The following is a 15,128-nucleotide window of genomic DNA, read 5'->3' as shown; positions in this document are numbered from 1 at the left end:
TGGTGGGTTCACATCAGGTCAGGGTGGATGTCGTTTGCCTAAAAACACATGGATCCGCGTGCGCGTGCGTGTGCATGTGTGAAATGTGACCCATGGGTGTGGCCTGAGGTAAAAACCAGAGTGAGCGGGAACTCAAGATGGAGGGAAAGTGAAAATAAGCACCAGTGGAAAGAAAAGGAGTGACAAGAGTAGGCTTGCTTCAAGTGACTTATTCAGTACATATTCTTTCGAAATAGAAATGAGAAAATTCAATAGAAATAGATAAATACGTTTATGTCATGACAATAAAGAGCCCACATAATTACCTAAACGATGTGGTTGCAGGTAATTAGACTCCACCCATCAAGGTTAGCATACCTCTCATTACTGTTTCTCCTTCTGTATTGGAAGTTGGTTTTTAAATATTTTTGTATATTAAAAAAAAAAGTGCGTTCTAAAATGTGTTTCTTTCTCGTCTTTCCAAAAATATTGAAAAATGACTTCGAATTATGGATGACGAGAAAATAGAATATCATAAAATAGCAAATGCCGCTGAGATCACAAAATATAACCAGTATACATTTTCAGCAGAAACGATTTAAATTCCAAATAAGTCAACATAAACTTCACCGACTAGCACACCGTTGTTTCCGTGTTTTTATTGAACACAGCATACTGTATAAACACTGCAGGGTGGAAAAAGTATGGGAACCTTTGGATTTAATAATTGTTTGCCACTCCTTTGGCAACAATAACCTCAAGCAAACATTTCCTGTAGATCAGACCAGCATAGCAGCAAGAAGGAAGCAGAACAGGAAGAGAACAATTCCGCTTTACAAAACAGTATCAATTTTGCATTACTCCCTCATGAATGAGTCAAATTTTTGAAGGATGATGCCTATGCGTCCAGGGCCTGGGGTAGCAAAGCAATCCCAAACTATGATGTCCCCTCCACCATTTAAAGCAAGTAGAAGCAAGTTTTTTGTGTTTGGTTTCACACGTCCACAAAAGTTTGCCAGCAGTGCTGTGGAACATTCTTCTATTTTTTTTACACCTTTTTTGGACAACAGGAGCTTCCTGCATGTGTCCTTCAATGACATCCATTGTTGTTTAATGTGTTACTTATTTTAGATTTGTCAACATGGATGTTAGCATGCACCAGATTTCTGTAAGTCATTAGCCAACACGCTTTATTTATTTTTTTGTTCTTACAGTCATCTTTTACAGACACTCCTTGGGAAAGTTGCTTCAGTGCTGAACTGTCTTAATTTATAGACAATCTTTCTTTTTACGGACTGACGAAAATAAAGGATTTTAGAAATACCGTTTCAGCTTCATGCTTTTTGTCTCAGGCAGGGTTAACATCGGACAATGCTTCTTTGCGAAGAGAAAACATGTTTTTATACGGCTGGGCAGCTTTAACCAACATGTCCGATCTCGTCGCATTAATTGGACTTTATGTTGAATGACTCCTGAATCCAATTGGCTCTCGGAAAAGTCCATAGCCTAAGGGTTGGTGTACTTTTTCTAAAAACATTAAAACATATAAATATCTATTATTATTATCAGGATAAAGATCACATCATAATTTGTAAATCTAGGCAAGTCCAGAAGGTTCACATACTTTTCCGGATGTGAAAATAAATAAGTGGAATCCTGAAAGTTGAATGACCAAAAGAACACAGCAAAAGAAAGTAAATAAACTGGTTACATATTGACAGGTAGCATCAAAATCTATTTGTGGCAGCCAAAATTTATTTGTGGTGGGCTACCAAAGATAAATGTAGATGCTGTAATGTAAGAATTCGCATATTCTATCAGTTACGGCAATTTAACTCATTCAAAAAAAATAAAATTGGATCCTTGACGTCTTTAGCCGTCAATGGCAGTAAATGAGTGTCGGATGTGTTCCACTTATTGCACCCGCATGCCCACTGCAGGAGCCTCACTTTCCAATTTGCGAATGTTACAAGTGTGACTATTTGCAAGGATCGCACTTAACCTTTCGCTCAGGAGTTAATCATTAAAAAGTTACAAGCCAACTTTAAAATGAGGGGGTCCAGCCAGCCATTAGCCTTCTCTAAATATTTACACCTCTTCCATGTCACTGAGCCGCCTGCGCTGCACCAAACAGAGACGCAGACAGCAGGGAGAGAGCAGCGTGCTGGCTAATTTGCACACACAGCAAGGCCTAGTTGAACATATTGATTATCTTATTTGACGGAGATATCTAATTAACGTCATGAAAACCTTGTTTAAAAAAAAAAAAAAACAGCGACCCAAATTCCCTATTCGACAGCTAAGTAACTTGAAAAAAAAAGAGGCCAGAGAGAGAGAGAGAGAGAGAGAGAGAGAGAGAGAGAGAGAGAAAGAGAGAGAGAGAGAGAGAGAGAGAGAGACAGTTGGTGAAACGACTCTGGTTTTGGGTGTGACCTATTCAGCTATGCACTGATGATCATGTGAGACCTGTTCTAATTATACACTCTCCAGAAGAAGGTCGATCCTCACTCACATGCACTAAGAGTGAGCACACGCAGCTCCAAGGGGCTGCAGTACAGTGAAGAAGTGGGCGGAGTCAAACCATGGCATAATGGGGGCGACAAGCGACATGTTAACCATGAATGTGTGTGCTGATTGTTTTAAGTCATCAACTCGAGTGTAAACCTGTGACGAACAAACCGAGATGCAGGACAACCATATTCGCTATGTTTCATTGCAAGAGGAAAAAATATGTTCATGGTTTAAAAAAATAAATAAATCACCTTCATTAAAACTCCCACATGAACAATTTATGGTCTTTCGATAATGCAAACTATTGGCAGTATAAAATCTTTTGAGAAGACTACGGACCATAAAATATCATTTGACCCCTTTAGAAATGGAAGTGCCACGAAAGCAAGTCGAGATGACCCTCATCTTTCTGAATGCTGTGATCCCTGTGTTCAATACAGGGTAGACTTTCAACTGACACAGCAGTCCACCGGCAACGTGCAGGCTGAAACCTCTCCATATGTGAACACGTGTTTAAATTGTCATTCCTGCTGACAGAATCAGCTACCGGCCGGGAAAAAAGTAGCTGGCAAACATACACGGGGTTCTTCGGGGGAACCCAGGGACTTATTTTGGTACTCAGATGTGCACTTTAATTTAATTTTTCTTGCAAATTAACACATTCACAACCAGCCGAGTAAAAAAAAAAAATAAATGTATCTTTGACGTCATTAGCTGTCAATGGTAGTAAATGAGTTAACTCATTCACTACCAGCCAAGTAAAAAAAAAAAAAATCAATCTTTGACGTCTTTAGCCGTCAATGGCAGTAAATGAGTTAATGAAGGAATCACCAAAGCCCACGCTCGTCTCATTTCTTTCCGCTCGTATATAATTTTCATTCACATGAAGTAATCCGGGAATAGCCCAGCTCATGCCCGACGACATCCCCTCTGACCACATCTGGCTGTCTTCTTTCCGAGTGGACCGACCAACTGTGCTCATCCTCACCCTGCCCTGTTCACAAACTGCCAATGACCATGAGTCACCATTGTCTGCGGGGAAGGATGCATGCTCAGAAAATGCACAAGTAGGTCAAAAGTTAGAGGTGAGGCCCCGCCCATGTTTTGAGATTTGAGCCCTGATAACATTTGGCTGAAAGATAAAGGGAAAGTTCGATTTCTTGCTTTTGCTTGAAAAGTAAACGCATGCACGGTAGTAAACGTTTGTATTCATATCAGACAAACAAAGCCCCCTCGAACTGCCTCAAGGCACAGGAAGTGGTTTTAGCGCGCAACATGATGGCGCTATCACCTCGCTTCTCTCTAGTCGTTCAGGCATGTGGAGCAAAGGGCATCTGAGTTGCTATGTGACAATCTTTTTCATGAGAGCTTTGTGTGTTGATGCTCTAAGATTCACGCAACAGTGTTTACAGTGTACTCACACACAAATGTGACTGACTGGATGAGAAAACAAAACAATTTTAAATAAAAAGTCGGCTTCCTGAACCCAGCGAGATTTGACTCCTCTCCCCACCTCTTTGGGCTCTTAATCACATGTTCCCATCACCTGACCAGAAATGGGCGGAACGAGGGAGAGCACACGCTGGGACCAGATGGTGCGCTCTCCACTGGCTGTAAAAGACTATTTGTAGCTTGTGACTTTATGTCTGCCACTTATCAACGGCCTTTATCATGCACGTCTGGCCCTGCGAACGCTCACCAGCAACTCGCTTCGTTCGCTTTCTTACCTTGAGTGAGTCGAAGCAAGCGATGACCCGTCCGTTTTCCACCTGGCAGCTCTTTGCCGGATGAGCGAACTTGCACTCCTGGTCCGAGCGGGAGCACGTGCCCCTCTGGAACTCCCTGCATACCTCAAGCGTCAGCCACTTTGTGTCACGGATCTGTGCTATGTTCATCGCCATGGCAACGTGCTGGCACGATAAACAACTCCCAGCTGAGATCGGTTCGAGGGTTGATCAAAAGTACCGCTGTGGGTTTTTTAATCCACGACTTCGCTTTATGTTTGTGTTTTTATGCTGATTTCACCAGCCAGGTTGAGATGACTCGTTTAAAAAAAAAAAAAAAAAAACTTCAGAAGTGTCCAGGGTGAAATGTTGCAGGACGAAGTAAGGCCGTGAATGTTATTGCGCCATCTTCCCGATCAAGTACGTTGATTTTATCCAGGAGGTAGCCTGCCTGAATGTTCACTCGTATTACTCACTGACTCCTCTTTTCTGAAACATTCACGAGCCAAAGTGGCATAGGAGAGAAAGCCCTCTGGTTAGGATGCAGTGAAGCAGGCAACAAAGGTGAGAGTCTGGGTGTAGTCTGCTTTGGGGGTAGGGGGGATTAAGGACACTGAGGACCGTGTGGAGGCTTAAAGGGTCCAAGGCGAAGGTAAGTAAAGGCAAGGTGTGTGATGCTCTGCGTGGGCCTTATGGCGGATTTGGGCTGCTGGGCTGTCAGGTGAGGCTTAGTGGAAGCTGCAGCCCACCGGGAGGGGCGGATGGTGATGATGGCGGATGGACGAACGGGTCGGAGCGCAGTCAGAGGAGGGCGCGGCCACTTTCCCTTGCGCTATGGCAGCAAGCGAGCGAGGCAGGAGGGGCGGGGAGAAGATAGAGCTTCAGCGGTAGAAGCAGGTCAAAGCTGCGGCACACATCAGCAAAGGCACTTCCTCTGCGGGGAGAGAGAGAGAGAGAGAAAAATGAGATGATACAGTTTTTTTTTTTTTTGCGCCGCTCTTTGGGATCGTGTTGTGAACTTTTGTTTTAAGGTCCGACAAAAGTATGCAACGGTGTGGATGAAGAATGTGTAAAAATGTCAGAAATGCGTCAGTTGTCAGCTAGACAAATAAAACTTTCACCCGCCCTGCTCTAAACACACATGGTGTGCACACACGCTCATCACGCCACGCCGCACACACTCAACACACTGGCGCGTACAAAGCAGCCATTCAAAACTTTCCACCACGTCGACGCAATGAAATGAGATGAAAAAAAAAAAAAAATGAATAAAAAATCCCGTGTCACTTACAGCGGGGTGCAGCCGAGCTGGCCATTGCAAATATGTCTGAAGATGAAAGAGGGGGAAGAGAGTGAAAGAAAAAGGGGAAGTTGAGGCAAGGCACGAGGCGAAAGAGGTTAGTCATTTCCCTCCTTGCAAAGTTCCGTGAGCGTGTGGGCCAATGGGAGCTAGCAGAGTTGCAGCAACATTCTGGGCTGAGCGCCAGGTGAGAAGAGGCGGAGCCTAGCAAAGGCTGACCTGCCTGCTGCCAGAGTGAAAAAGAGTCAAAACCAATCACTCGTTTTTTTGTCAATACATTCAAACATAGGAAGGTGTTCTGTCATCTCCAACAAATGAGTTTCGAAAGAATTTTTTTTTCTTTCTTTATAATTTGCAAAGTACTTTCCAGTTCTGGTGAAACCATGAGTGGAATTTCAAATGTTAGGCTCCCGAGGGATGATTCTGCCCTTATCAAAGAAGGGGAGGGGGGGGGGGGGGTTCAGTCACCACACCCTGTTTAGAGAAATCATTTTTCCTAGTACAGCGTGTGCACTTTCAGTAATGCGAGGAACAGGAACTGCGAATGTTACGGCACTGCAGCACTGCAACGTGCTGTAAGAGAGCTCTGCACCAGCGCAGGCCAGGTCATGATGACCAAGCATCACGGTTAGTTGTGTGTTTCAAACGAGGAAAGTTGCGACTCGCTTGACATTGCACGGCACCTTGGTAGCAAAAGTAGCCTCGTCGCTATGATTGACCTTTGAAATGCGGGTGTTATCTTCATACAAACACTGCACTGCACACAACGAGCATTATTTGCACACTAGCAAAAAAATCTAATTATACAAATTTAAAGCCGTTTTTTTTTTTTTTTTCAAACTTACAAAAGTTACTATTCTGGCCATCTAGTGCAGGGGTGGGCAAACTTTTTGATTGGCGGGCCACAATAGGTTCTAAAATTTGACAAAGGGAGCAGATGGAGTTTTTGTAACCTCACCTTATCGGAGAAAAATAAATACATTTCATTTTAAATGAAAGTGAACAACAATATCTATGTCTTAAAAAACCCCACAGTATTTAGAAAATAAAACATTAACAAGGTTTATTCATTTAATTTTTTTCAAGTTCGGCGGGCCGGATTAATACGTTTAACGGGCCGCATGTGGCCCCCGGGCCGTAGTTTGCCCACACCTGATCTAGTGGAAGAGCATTTCGCTGTTCTGCCAGACACTATACGTCGCTGGAATGGATAGATGCAGAATGATGCATTTGTTTAAATTAATCATTTTTGGATCGAAAGCCACTTTTGCCACAATTCAGCCAAGGTTGGTAGCGCAGACGAGACTTTTTGGAACATACAAAAAACATCCACCCGGTATGTTAAAAAAAAAAAAAGAAATCATCTGATCCAGGATAAAACATTAACTACCTCAAATCAGAATACATTTTGTTTAACCTACGACTTTTGGATTTTCGGCCACCGTTCATGTAACCAGCTCGTCGGCACGACTGATTGGTGCCACTCAGTGTGTATTTCAACTAAAATAAACGGCATTGCCACAGAAAATGTTTTCCAGCAACTGCCTTATAAGCTTGCGTTTAAATTGACAGAGCCAAAGAATGATAAAAGTGCAAGAAGGCAATAAGTCTATTAAGTTGATCATTTCTAATTAGTTTTGTTGTGCAAAAAGACACCATACTGCACCACTTTCGGCACCCGCCCCTTGGAGTATGAGCTGCACCGGTATGACGGCGATGTTTTATTCAAGTAGTCTTAACAAATTATGACAGCTGAAATGCCCCAAAGAAAAAATGCATACCATGACCAACGGAGCTGTGCTGCTCTTTCAAAACTGGGCTGTCGTCACAGCTAATAAAATTGCCGCTCAAGATATGTATTCATACACTCACAATACACAAACGAGACACAAGCAAACACTTGAAAAAGTGAATTGAGATAAACATTGACAAACATCTACAGCTGTGCAACAGCTAATGAGGTGGAGTGGAGCCATCACTTGCGACGTTGTTCACATTGACGGCGCCATGGGCTCGCTTCAGTCAAACCAAACGCGCTACTAGCTCAATATATGAAAAGCTGCCAACCAGCCAAGTTTTTTTCGACTTTGCCATTTTTGTGTAAACGGCGAGGCTTCAGCGCAGTGAAGTAATCCTCATAATAAGCGCCCGATATGATCCATCATGTCTGAACATGGATATCCTTCCCTTATTGATTGCTTCATCTTCTACCAGTAGGCCAAGCCCTTTTTTTTTTTTTTGCAAATTCATTCAAATGGTCCCGAGACCTCTCTGGTTTTGAAGATCGACTTTTTTCCCCAATAAATGCTGTTTCACAAAGTGAAGCCTTCACTGAAGTCACTCACTCTATGGAGAAAAGCATACCGCGATATGGTCTCCGTTCGAGTGCAAGGTCTTAGAAAGCTGGTGCAAGGTCAACGGCGCTGGCAGAAGGGAAGACGGTGAGAGAGCTTCCTCTCACAATGTAGAAACATTGCAAGGCAGAGACATGAGGAAGTGCTTCAAACATCAGATCATGGACGGTTTCTGACATGAACAGCAAGGCGAGCATGTCTTTCTTTTGCTTCACTTTGTCGGTGAGTCATAAAAGCAACTTTGTGGTGAGCGTGCCCTCACGCTGCCAAGCCGGGCTAAGCGAGAAACCTGCCAAAGCTTCACACCGACGACGGGGCACAGACGAGCACAGACAGAAATGCAGGCACAATAAAGAGTAATGTGTTTAACACAGGCAGGTCTCGGAGTTGTCAGGATGACTAACTACTTGAGCACCGATGAGAAAACAACAGAGAGGAGGGCGCGGTTCACAGTTGAGATAGGCCTTCCTGAAAGCGCACATGGGACGATTCACTATTAGTCAAGTGACACTACAGCCAACAGTCGAGTTGAAGTTTATGCGGCATTCTGAGAAATCCACGTATCGCGCTTGTTTTTCTGCAACATCTACTATGGCAACGGAACGTAGAAAATGATAGCTTCCAGCCAGAGCTTCTATTTTCAGCTTTTGACTGCAGAGGAGAAGGTTTGCTTTTGTTTGCTGCTGCTGGGTTTCAGCATACTGATAGAAGTGGAGGCAGGGTGACAGAGCGCTGAGATAGGTCATCAAAGTGGAGGACGCCAGGAGGAAACGCAACACCGCAGGGCTCCATGATGATGCCGATGCAGCTACTCGGAATATCATACTATGTCAATAACGCCCTCTCTGACCTTTACATATATGTTTACCGCTGTGTCTCTTGAGGGTTCCACAAACACAAACAGGACATTAAGAGAGGACAGTATAAAGAATATAATGTGATGGAAAATTAAGTGAATTTTTTTTTTACATCTATATATAATTTTTTTCATAATATATATATATATATATATATATGTATATGTATATGTGTGTGTGTGTGTGTTTCTACCGTATACCCGTAGCATTAATCCCCCTTCTCATCCACAAAGTCATGGTTACCTCACGACTATTGGTTAAACTTGGTTTGCAGAGGCATTAAATAATGTATTGAGGTCGTCTTAGGCCAAGATCGTACAAACAATCCCCATTTATTCTTCCGTAAGTCAACGTCTGGAGACAAGGAGGCCTCTTGTTTTGCATGCAAACATACTGACGAGCTGTGTCCCATGGGTGCGTATACTAAAGTTCTCGTGAATATAAGATTGTGTGCAAGACTGCATTTTTTTTGCATGTTCGTGTGTGTTAAGGATGTCGTGAAGTCAATAGATATTAACGACAATGGCCGGCCTTATGGCTTAATGAGAAGCTCATTGGCTCTCGTTTATGTCGTCTGGGTCATCGTGCTGGAACATCAGCAGCAACTCACGGGTTGATTTCGATAAAGTCGCGGCTGACACAATTAGGGAGCGGTTTGATATCATGTAGTCATGGTTGATCATCCACTTACAATTGGGTCATATTAGCCACTACGATTAACGGGAATTTCCAACCTTTCTCGATAGGCTATTCATTGCCTTCATTCAGGAAAATTCTGCAATTATTTTTTTAAGCATATTAACTCAGAGAGAATTTAAAAAATTGTCACATCCACAACAACAACTAAGTGCTTCTTCATTGGCTTTGTGCCTCCTAGAAATTTGTAATTTAGTTTAATATTTTATAAAATGTAACAAAAGAAACCAAGTATGACAAATCAAGGTAATATAATTCTAGGGTTTTGTTAAAAAAAAAAAAGACACCAAGAACAAAGGCATCCATACAAAACATAAAACTGGAAAATTAAAATTCTAAATAAATCTCTAAGGGCGGGTGAGAGCACAATAACAATAAGGCCTTTTCCCCGCTACCGTTATCTGTATGACTTTCATTGAGTTAATAATTTTCAGGGAGCACAACCAAGCTCATGAGGTGCGATGAGTGCTTGCCTGGCTATCTAATAATGCAGACGCAAACACGTCCAGTGGCCTGCTGGGGGGAAAAAAACAAGGGTGGGAGCGATAGAGTAACACTTTCGAGGTCTCATGGTGTGTGATTAGAGAGGGAGTCAGCGATAAAAAAAATTATCTATTAGTTAAAACTGTCACATGATTAAAATGCTCTGGGAAAGAAAATCTGCAATATTTCTGTTCTTGTTGATTTTTAATTGACTGTACATAAGGCCCCCCCCCCAAAAACAAACAAACTTCAAACCGATATATAATAACACTCCGTTACAAATAAGTTATGCTACCAACGTAGCGTCCGTGGCTAACTTGTTTCAAGTGATAGTGTTAGTTTAGTGTCGGTAGTGCTGCTAATTTGTTGAAGCTAAATATTCATTTGCTTGCACGCGATTATAAACGGCCATGTTCAGATTCCTTTTGACTTCTGCATGTCTGGAAACAACAACACAAAAGAACACGACAGCCACTTGCTAATTTCTCCAGAACCAGCATGACTCAGACTGTCTTTTTGGCAAACAGCTGGACTGAGGTTTACGGTCAACAAGTCTGATTATTATTACTCATGTAAAAAAAAAAAAAAGTACAAAATGAATATTAGAAAAGGTTTGTTTTTCCTAAGCAAGGAATTTCATTAGAGTTAGAACGAGGGGCTCCCAGTCAGCCGAAGTTGTGACATAATGCTGAAAAGTGGTCATAACACAGTAATAACACAAAGAAAAGCCCTCTTGTAATAAAGGCTTAACCTGTCAGCACCAATGCTGTCAAGCATATAATCCCGCCTCCATATCATGGATGCAGAGCTGTTCAGTGAGAAGAGCACACACCGAAGGCTTCTGCGTGACTAAAATTAGTTTACTAGTCAAATTATCTTGCTGCACACGTTTGGAATCTAGCAAAGATCTCTCGCTGCATTTGTGTACATACTTGTGATAGTGCGAGCGCATGAACGCCACCGTCTGAGCTACCTGCGGACTCCCACAAAGTCACAACAAGAACATTCCACATCACTGCCTAAACCACAGACACACTACCCGAAAGGAAGCCAGGAAAGATGTGAGGGAGGCGAGTGGGGAGGGGAACGAAAGATAATTGTTTAAGCCTCACAAGACTAACTCACTCATCTTCGCTATCATGACTTTAGCATGCAGTCATTTGGGCCGTTTCTGAGTGAGGGCAACTTTTGAAAAAAGTCGAGACTCTTCTAGGCCCACACACTCGCTCAGACATTTGGAACATATTTTGGAGTGAGGTAATGTCATATGACTCGAAAACCCCCCCCAAAAAGAACTACTTACTTACAATTCAGTTCAAACATTGAGGAGTACGTTCCCTTTGCTTGTTTTCCTTCTCCGACTTGCCCCCCCGTTTCCTTTTCTCAACTTTGTCCCTCTCTTGGTAACTCCCCCTCGACCAGACACATGCAAACACTCACTGAGTAGCACAAACACGCACACACCCCTACACGTACACACACTCCCACAGACAGAGTCACCCTCCAATACAAGCACAGACTCTCCTCCCGCGACCCGGAATGCTTGGCAAGATTCTACTGTACTGAAATACTGTGCATACCATATAAGGTAGCAGCAGTTTCACATGTCACATATAATTTACATGCAGCGGGGTGGTATTTTGCAGTGCACACACGTTGAAACACACACACACACACACACACACACATGCAAAATCATGCTTCCCCTTTTGGGCTGACGCAGCAATGGAGGGAGAGGCAGAAGGGAATCAAATGTTAGCCGTACGCTCTGCAGGACAACTCCAAAGAGTGTTGAGTCAGACGGGGTGGGGGGGCAACGAGAGACGAGTGGGTGATCTATTGATCCCCGCGGCTTCCTGGATCAACAACGGCCCTCCGCACACATGCACGCGCTCCCATACACACGTTAGAAAAGCTGCTCGTGAACCAGCCTCAGGAATTGGCTAATGAGACTGACCGCTTTAAGGCAAGAGTGTTTCGTACTGCGTGCGTCAGTGCTAGTGGTGATAAAACAAGCTGTAACAAACAGACATTAACCCTTCAGCACAAATGCTGGCGAGACACGGCAATCATGGAATGCATGCTGGATACACAAAACAATCCCCGTATTGTCGCCGATGCACAGACGCCCACTTTGGAAAGTCAAGACTGCAGCACCCACAGGAGGAAAGATCGAGATTAACCACCGAGGCTGGGAGGAGGGTTACGAAGCGAGCTCTTACCTCTCACATTGCTCTCCAGATAATGTCTGAGTGCTTCCGCGTGTCGACCCGACTCTCGTGTTTGTGTGTGTGTTCAGACAGGCTGCGACAGCAGACCCCCAGGCACCGGCTGGACCATTCTCAGGCAGGCAGGCAGAGCACAGCACAGCACGGCAGAGCGACTGGCAGAGGAGAGGCAAGCGGGTGAATCAGCAGCGAATGAGTGGAGGAGCTGTGCGGAGACCAGCGCCACAGTGCGAGAGGGAGGGAGGGGAGGGGAGGGGAAGAGAGGGAGGAGGAGTGTGTCTGCAATTGCGTGTGCACGTTGCAGCGTTGGCAGTTACGCCAGTGTCTCGCCACCGCTGCCTCCTCAAGCGGTCGAGCTAGCTGTGTTGAGGGGAGAGCTGGGCCGGTAGGTTTCTCCCTAGCCTTTGGATCGTCTGTCTGCCGCCTGAGGAAAGCGTATGGGTGGGATGTCGGGGGGTTCAGTAGCAACAGCTGTGAAGGAGGACGGCGATTAGGAGAAGGCGGAAGCTCTGACAGCGCAGGGCCTGCAGTCCCCTCATCTTCCTTCGATATCTTGCTGCAGGCGGGCCACGCCTCCTCCCCGCCGCTCCCTTCATAACAGCAAAATATTCAGACCCGGAAGTAAATAGGGAAGACGGGAGGAAAAAAATGTGAGACTTGGGGAAAACACGGCCGTGAGATAAAGGGGATACAGGGAGATTGGTGACAAGAAGCCATAAAAAAAAGAGAAAGACGAGGCATCAAATGGAATGAGATTTGTAGAATCCAGAGAGGAAAAGAAAGGAGGGCAAATATAAGCAAAACAAGGAAAATGACGAACAGTTCCCTTACTGCTGCTTAACGCTGCTTTGCACAATCAGTGGTCAAAACTTATTTTCATATTTTGTTACTGTACAACCAGATGAACTAAAGAACAAGGAAGCATCACCTCCTAGCAGCAACAAATTACAGACAGAGAAGCGGCAAGATCTGCTATCGTTCAGGTTTGGTGCAACGCAGAACAATAAATATTTTGATTCGACCATGATGTGATAAAATTCAAGCGGAGTTGATTGTTCAATTAAGTCATTGACATTTTTTTCAACCCAGTAGAGCGGTCCAACTATTAGTTTTTCTTTTTTTTTCCAGTTTTACATAAAAACACATTATTAGTCTGGGATATAAATAAAAAAAAAAAAAAACGATTACAAATACAAGTCACCATTATTGCTGAATGCAGTTTTTCCTGCATCCGTTTTTCTACAACGAGCTGGTTATGTTGATCGATGGCTACTTCACCCATTCGGGCTCAATCTGAATCAGATGAAAATGATGCTTGTTTAATTTTTTTTTTAAATTATAAACAAATTGAAATTCATAGAAACTGGACTTGAATAGCTATCCTTCCAAAGACATTATAGCGAACATAACAAAACCTGAAACAAACACAAGCGAATAATAAAACCTGAGACAATAAAAACCTAAAAGCAGCAACTGGAAAGACAGACAAAATAAGAGTGTAGAGAATTGACAAATTTAATGACATTGACTTTTGCTCCTCTCTAACTGATGTTCTCGTTGCCATTAAGCCCTCCAACACACCGACTCCCAATCAGAAACCGACACTAAATCCATCTGGGGTACACCGAAAGTTCTTGTACATTCCGAGGAACATTGGCCACCTATCACATGAAAACAAACGCTTCCAAAAGAAATGCAAACGGTTGCAGTTTCCGGTCAGCAAGATCATTGCAAAAAAAAAAAAAGCAGACACAACAAACCCCGGTACAAGGTTTTAATTTCTTTTAGACTGCTTGGCATTGCTTGATGACTAAACTCCAATTCGAGTGCTGAAAGTGCATTGGAAGAGCTTTGAATGCATCTTCCCATTCCCTCCCAATCTGAAAGAGTTTCTAATTTGACACCGTTTAAACACAAAGCTCGTGAAAAGTCATCTCCAATTAACGTGCTGAGCCGTTAAACCAAGTGGTAGCGGCAGGAGTCACAGCTGCAACACTAACTTCCAGTATGTGGTCGCAATGTGCCTGCACACCATGACAACAGCGTGTTTAATACACAGGAAGACACGCACAGTTACGCGATTAGGATTGGGCAAAAGACAACGTGATGGAGATAATGTGTCACAATGCCACCAAAGATCTGGGCTCTCCAAAAACTGATGTGGAATTTCCCCTTTCGACTCAACGCCTTCTTTCCCCATCCTTGAAAATGATTATTGACTTGTCCATCATTTTGGCTGAAAGATTAATTCTCGAATCCACATCTCCTCCCCGACTACCACCAACACTTGCACGTGTTACAACTGCAGCCTTGTCCAAACGAAAGTGTGATCCAAGTTTTGCAGACGCCAGATGGGTTGCTCATTTAAGCGATTTAAGAAATGTTTCCATCAGGAAGAAGATCTGCTCCAATGTACAATACAATAGAAACCAGTTCGGTGTTTGTTGGCTTGCATCCGGTAAAAACGTCCTAGTTGAATTCAGTTTTTGACAAAATAAATGATGTGAACCTCGATTGGGATCCATTGATGTTTTTTTTTTTAATACTACACTGATTGGTGTTCAAAATAACTAATTACATGTACAGAAGGAATAATACTTAAATGCAACTAATCAATTCTTTTTATTAATGAAAAATTAAGTGGCATCTCAAACTAATACTATAATAAAAAAATATTTGAAGCATTTGGAAAAATGCTGCTGTTAAGGCTCAATGGGAATAAAAGAAAGTGAAAATTTAAAAAAACAAAAAAAAAACGTAAACCACCGTTAACACTAACCAACCGAAAACAGGAAGTAGCGTGCGTGTGTGTTAACGCAAAATGGAGTTTAAGGGGATTTCCACTAACTGGACACATCAAAGCAGTTAATTTTCAACAGTTTGAATGCTAAATGACTGCAAGATAGTAAACGGATGGAATGTTCCGCTAAGGGATGAACACAAGGAAGGAGTTAGTAGGTTGTGTGCTCACATGAAACCCCCTTGACAAATCACCA

At 43.2% G+C, this 15,128-nt stretch overlaps 1 protein-coding gene across 13 annotated transcripts in view; it reads right to left on the bottom strand.

The window, feature by feature from the left end:
- Positions 1-15,128, bottom strand: part of mbnl1 (muscleblind-like splicing regulator 1) — a 56,067-nt gene that overhangs the window by 33,086 nt on the left and 7,853 nt on the right. For 8 of the 13 annotated variants that reach the window (XM_088310563.1, XM_088310569.1, XM_088310571.1 and 5 more), the window contains exons 1-2: positions 12,127-12,338; positions 4,218-5,148 (exon numbers count right to left, since the gene is read on the bottom strand). In XM_088310563.1, coding sequence (XP_088166689.1) covers positions 4,218-4,391 — 174 coding nt within the window. In that variant the 5' untranslated portion in view covers positions 4,392-5,148; positions 12,127-12,338. Of the gene's footprint in view, positions 1-4,217; positions 5,149-5,505; positions 5,636-11,211; positions 11,318-12,126; positions 12,339-15,128 lie in introns of those variants that run through there. The other 5 variants (XM_088310565.1, XM_088310566.1, XM_088310564.1 and 2 more) reach the window with 4 other exon arrangements.

This window comes from Idiotropiscis lumnitzeri, chromosome 12 (assembly GCF_059441095.1).
Source record: "Idiotropiscis lumnitzeri isolate Australia: NSW breed Sydney's pygmy pipehorse chromosome 12, RoL_Ilum_1.0, whole genome shotgun sequence".
NCBI classification, from domain to species: Eukaryota; Metazoa; Chordata; class Actinopteri; order Syngnathiformes; family Syngnathidae; genus Idiotropiscis; species Idiotropiscis lumnitzeri.
The sequence above is the reverse complement of the archived record's forward strand: the minus strand, read 5'-3'. Positions and strand labels throughout refer to the sequence as shown.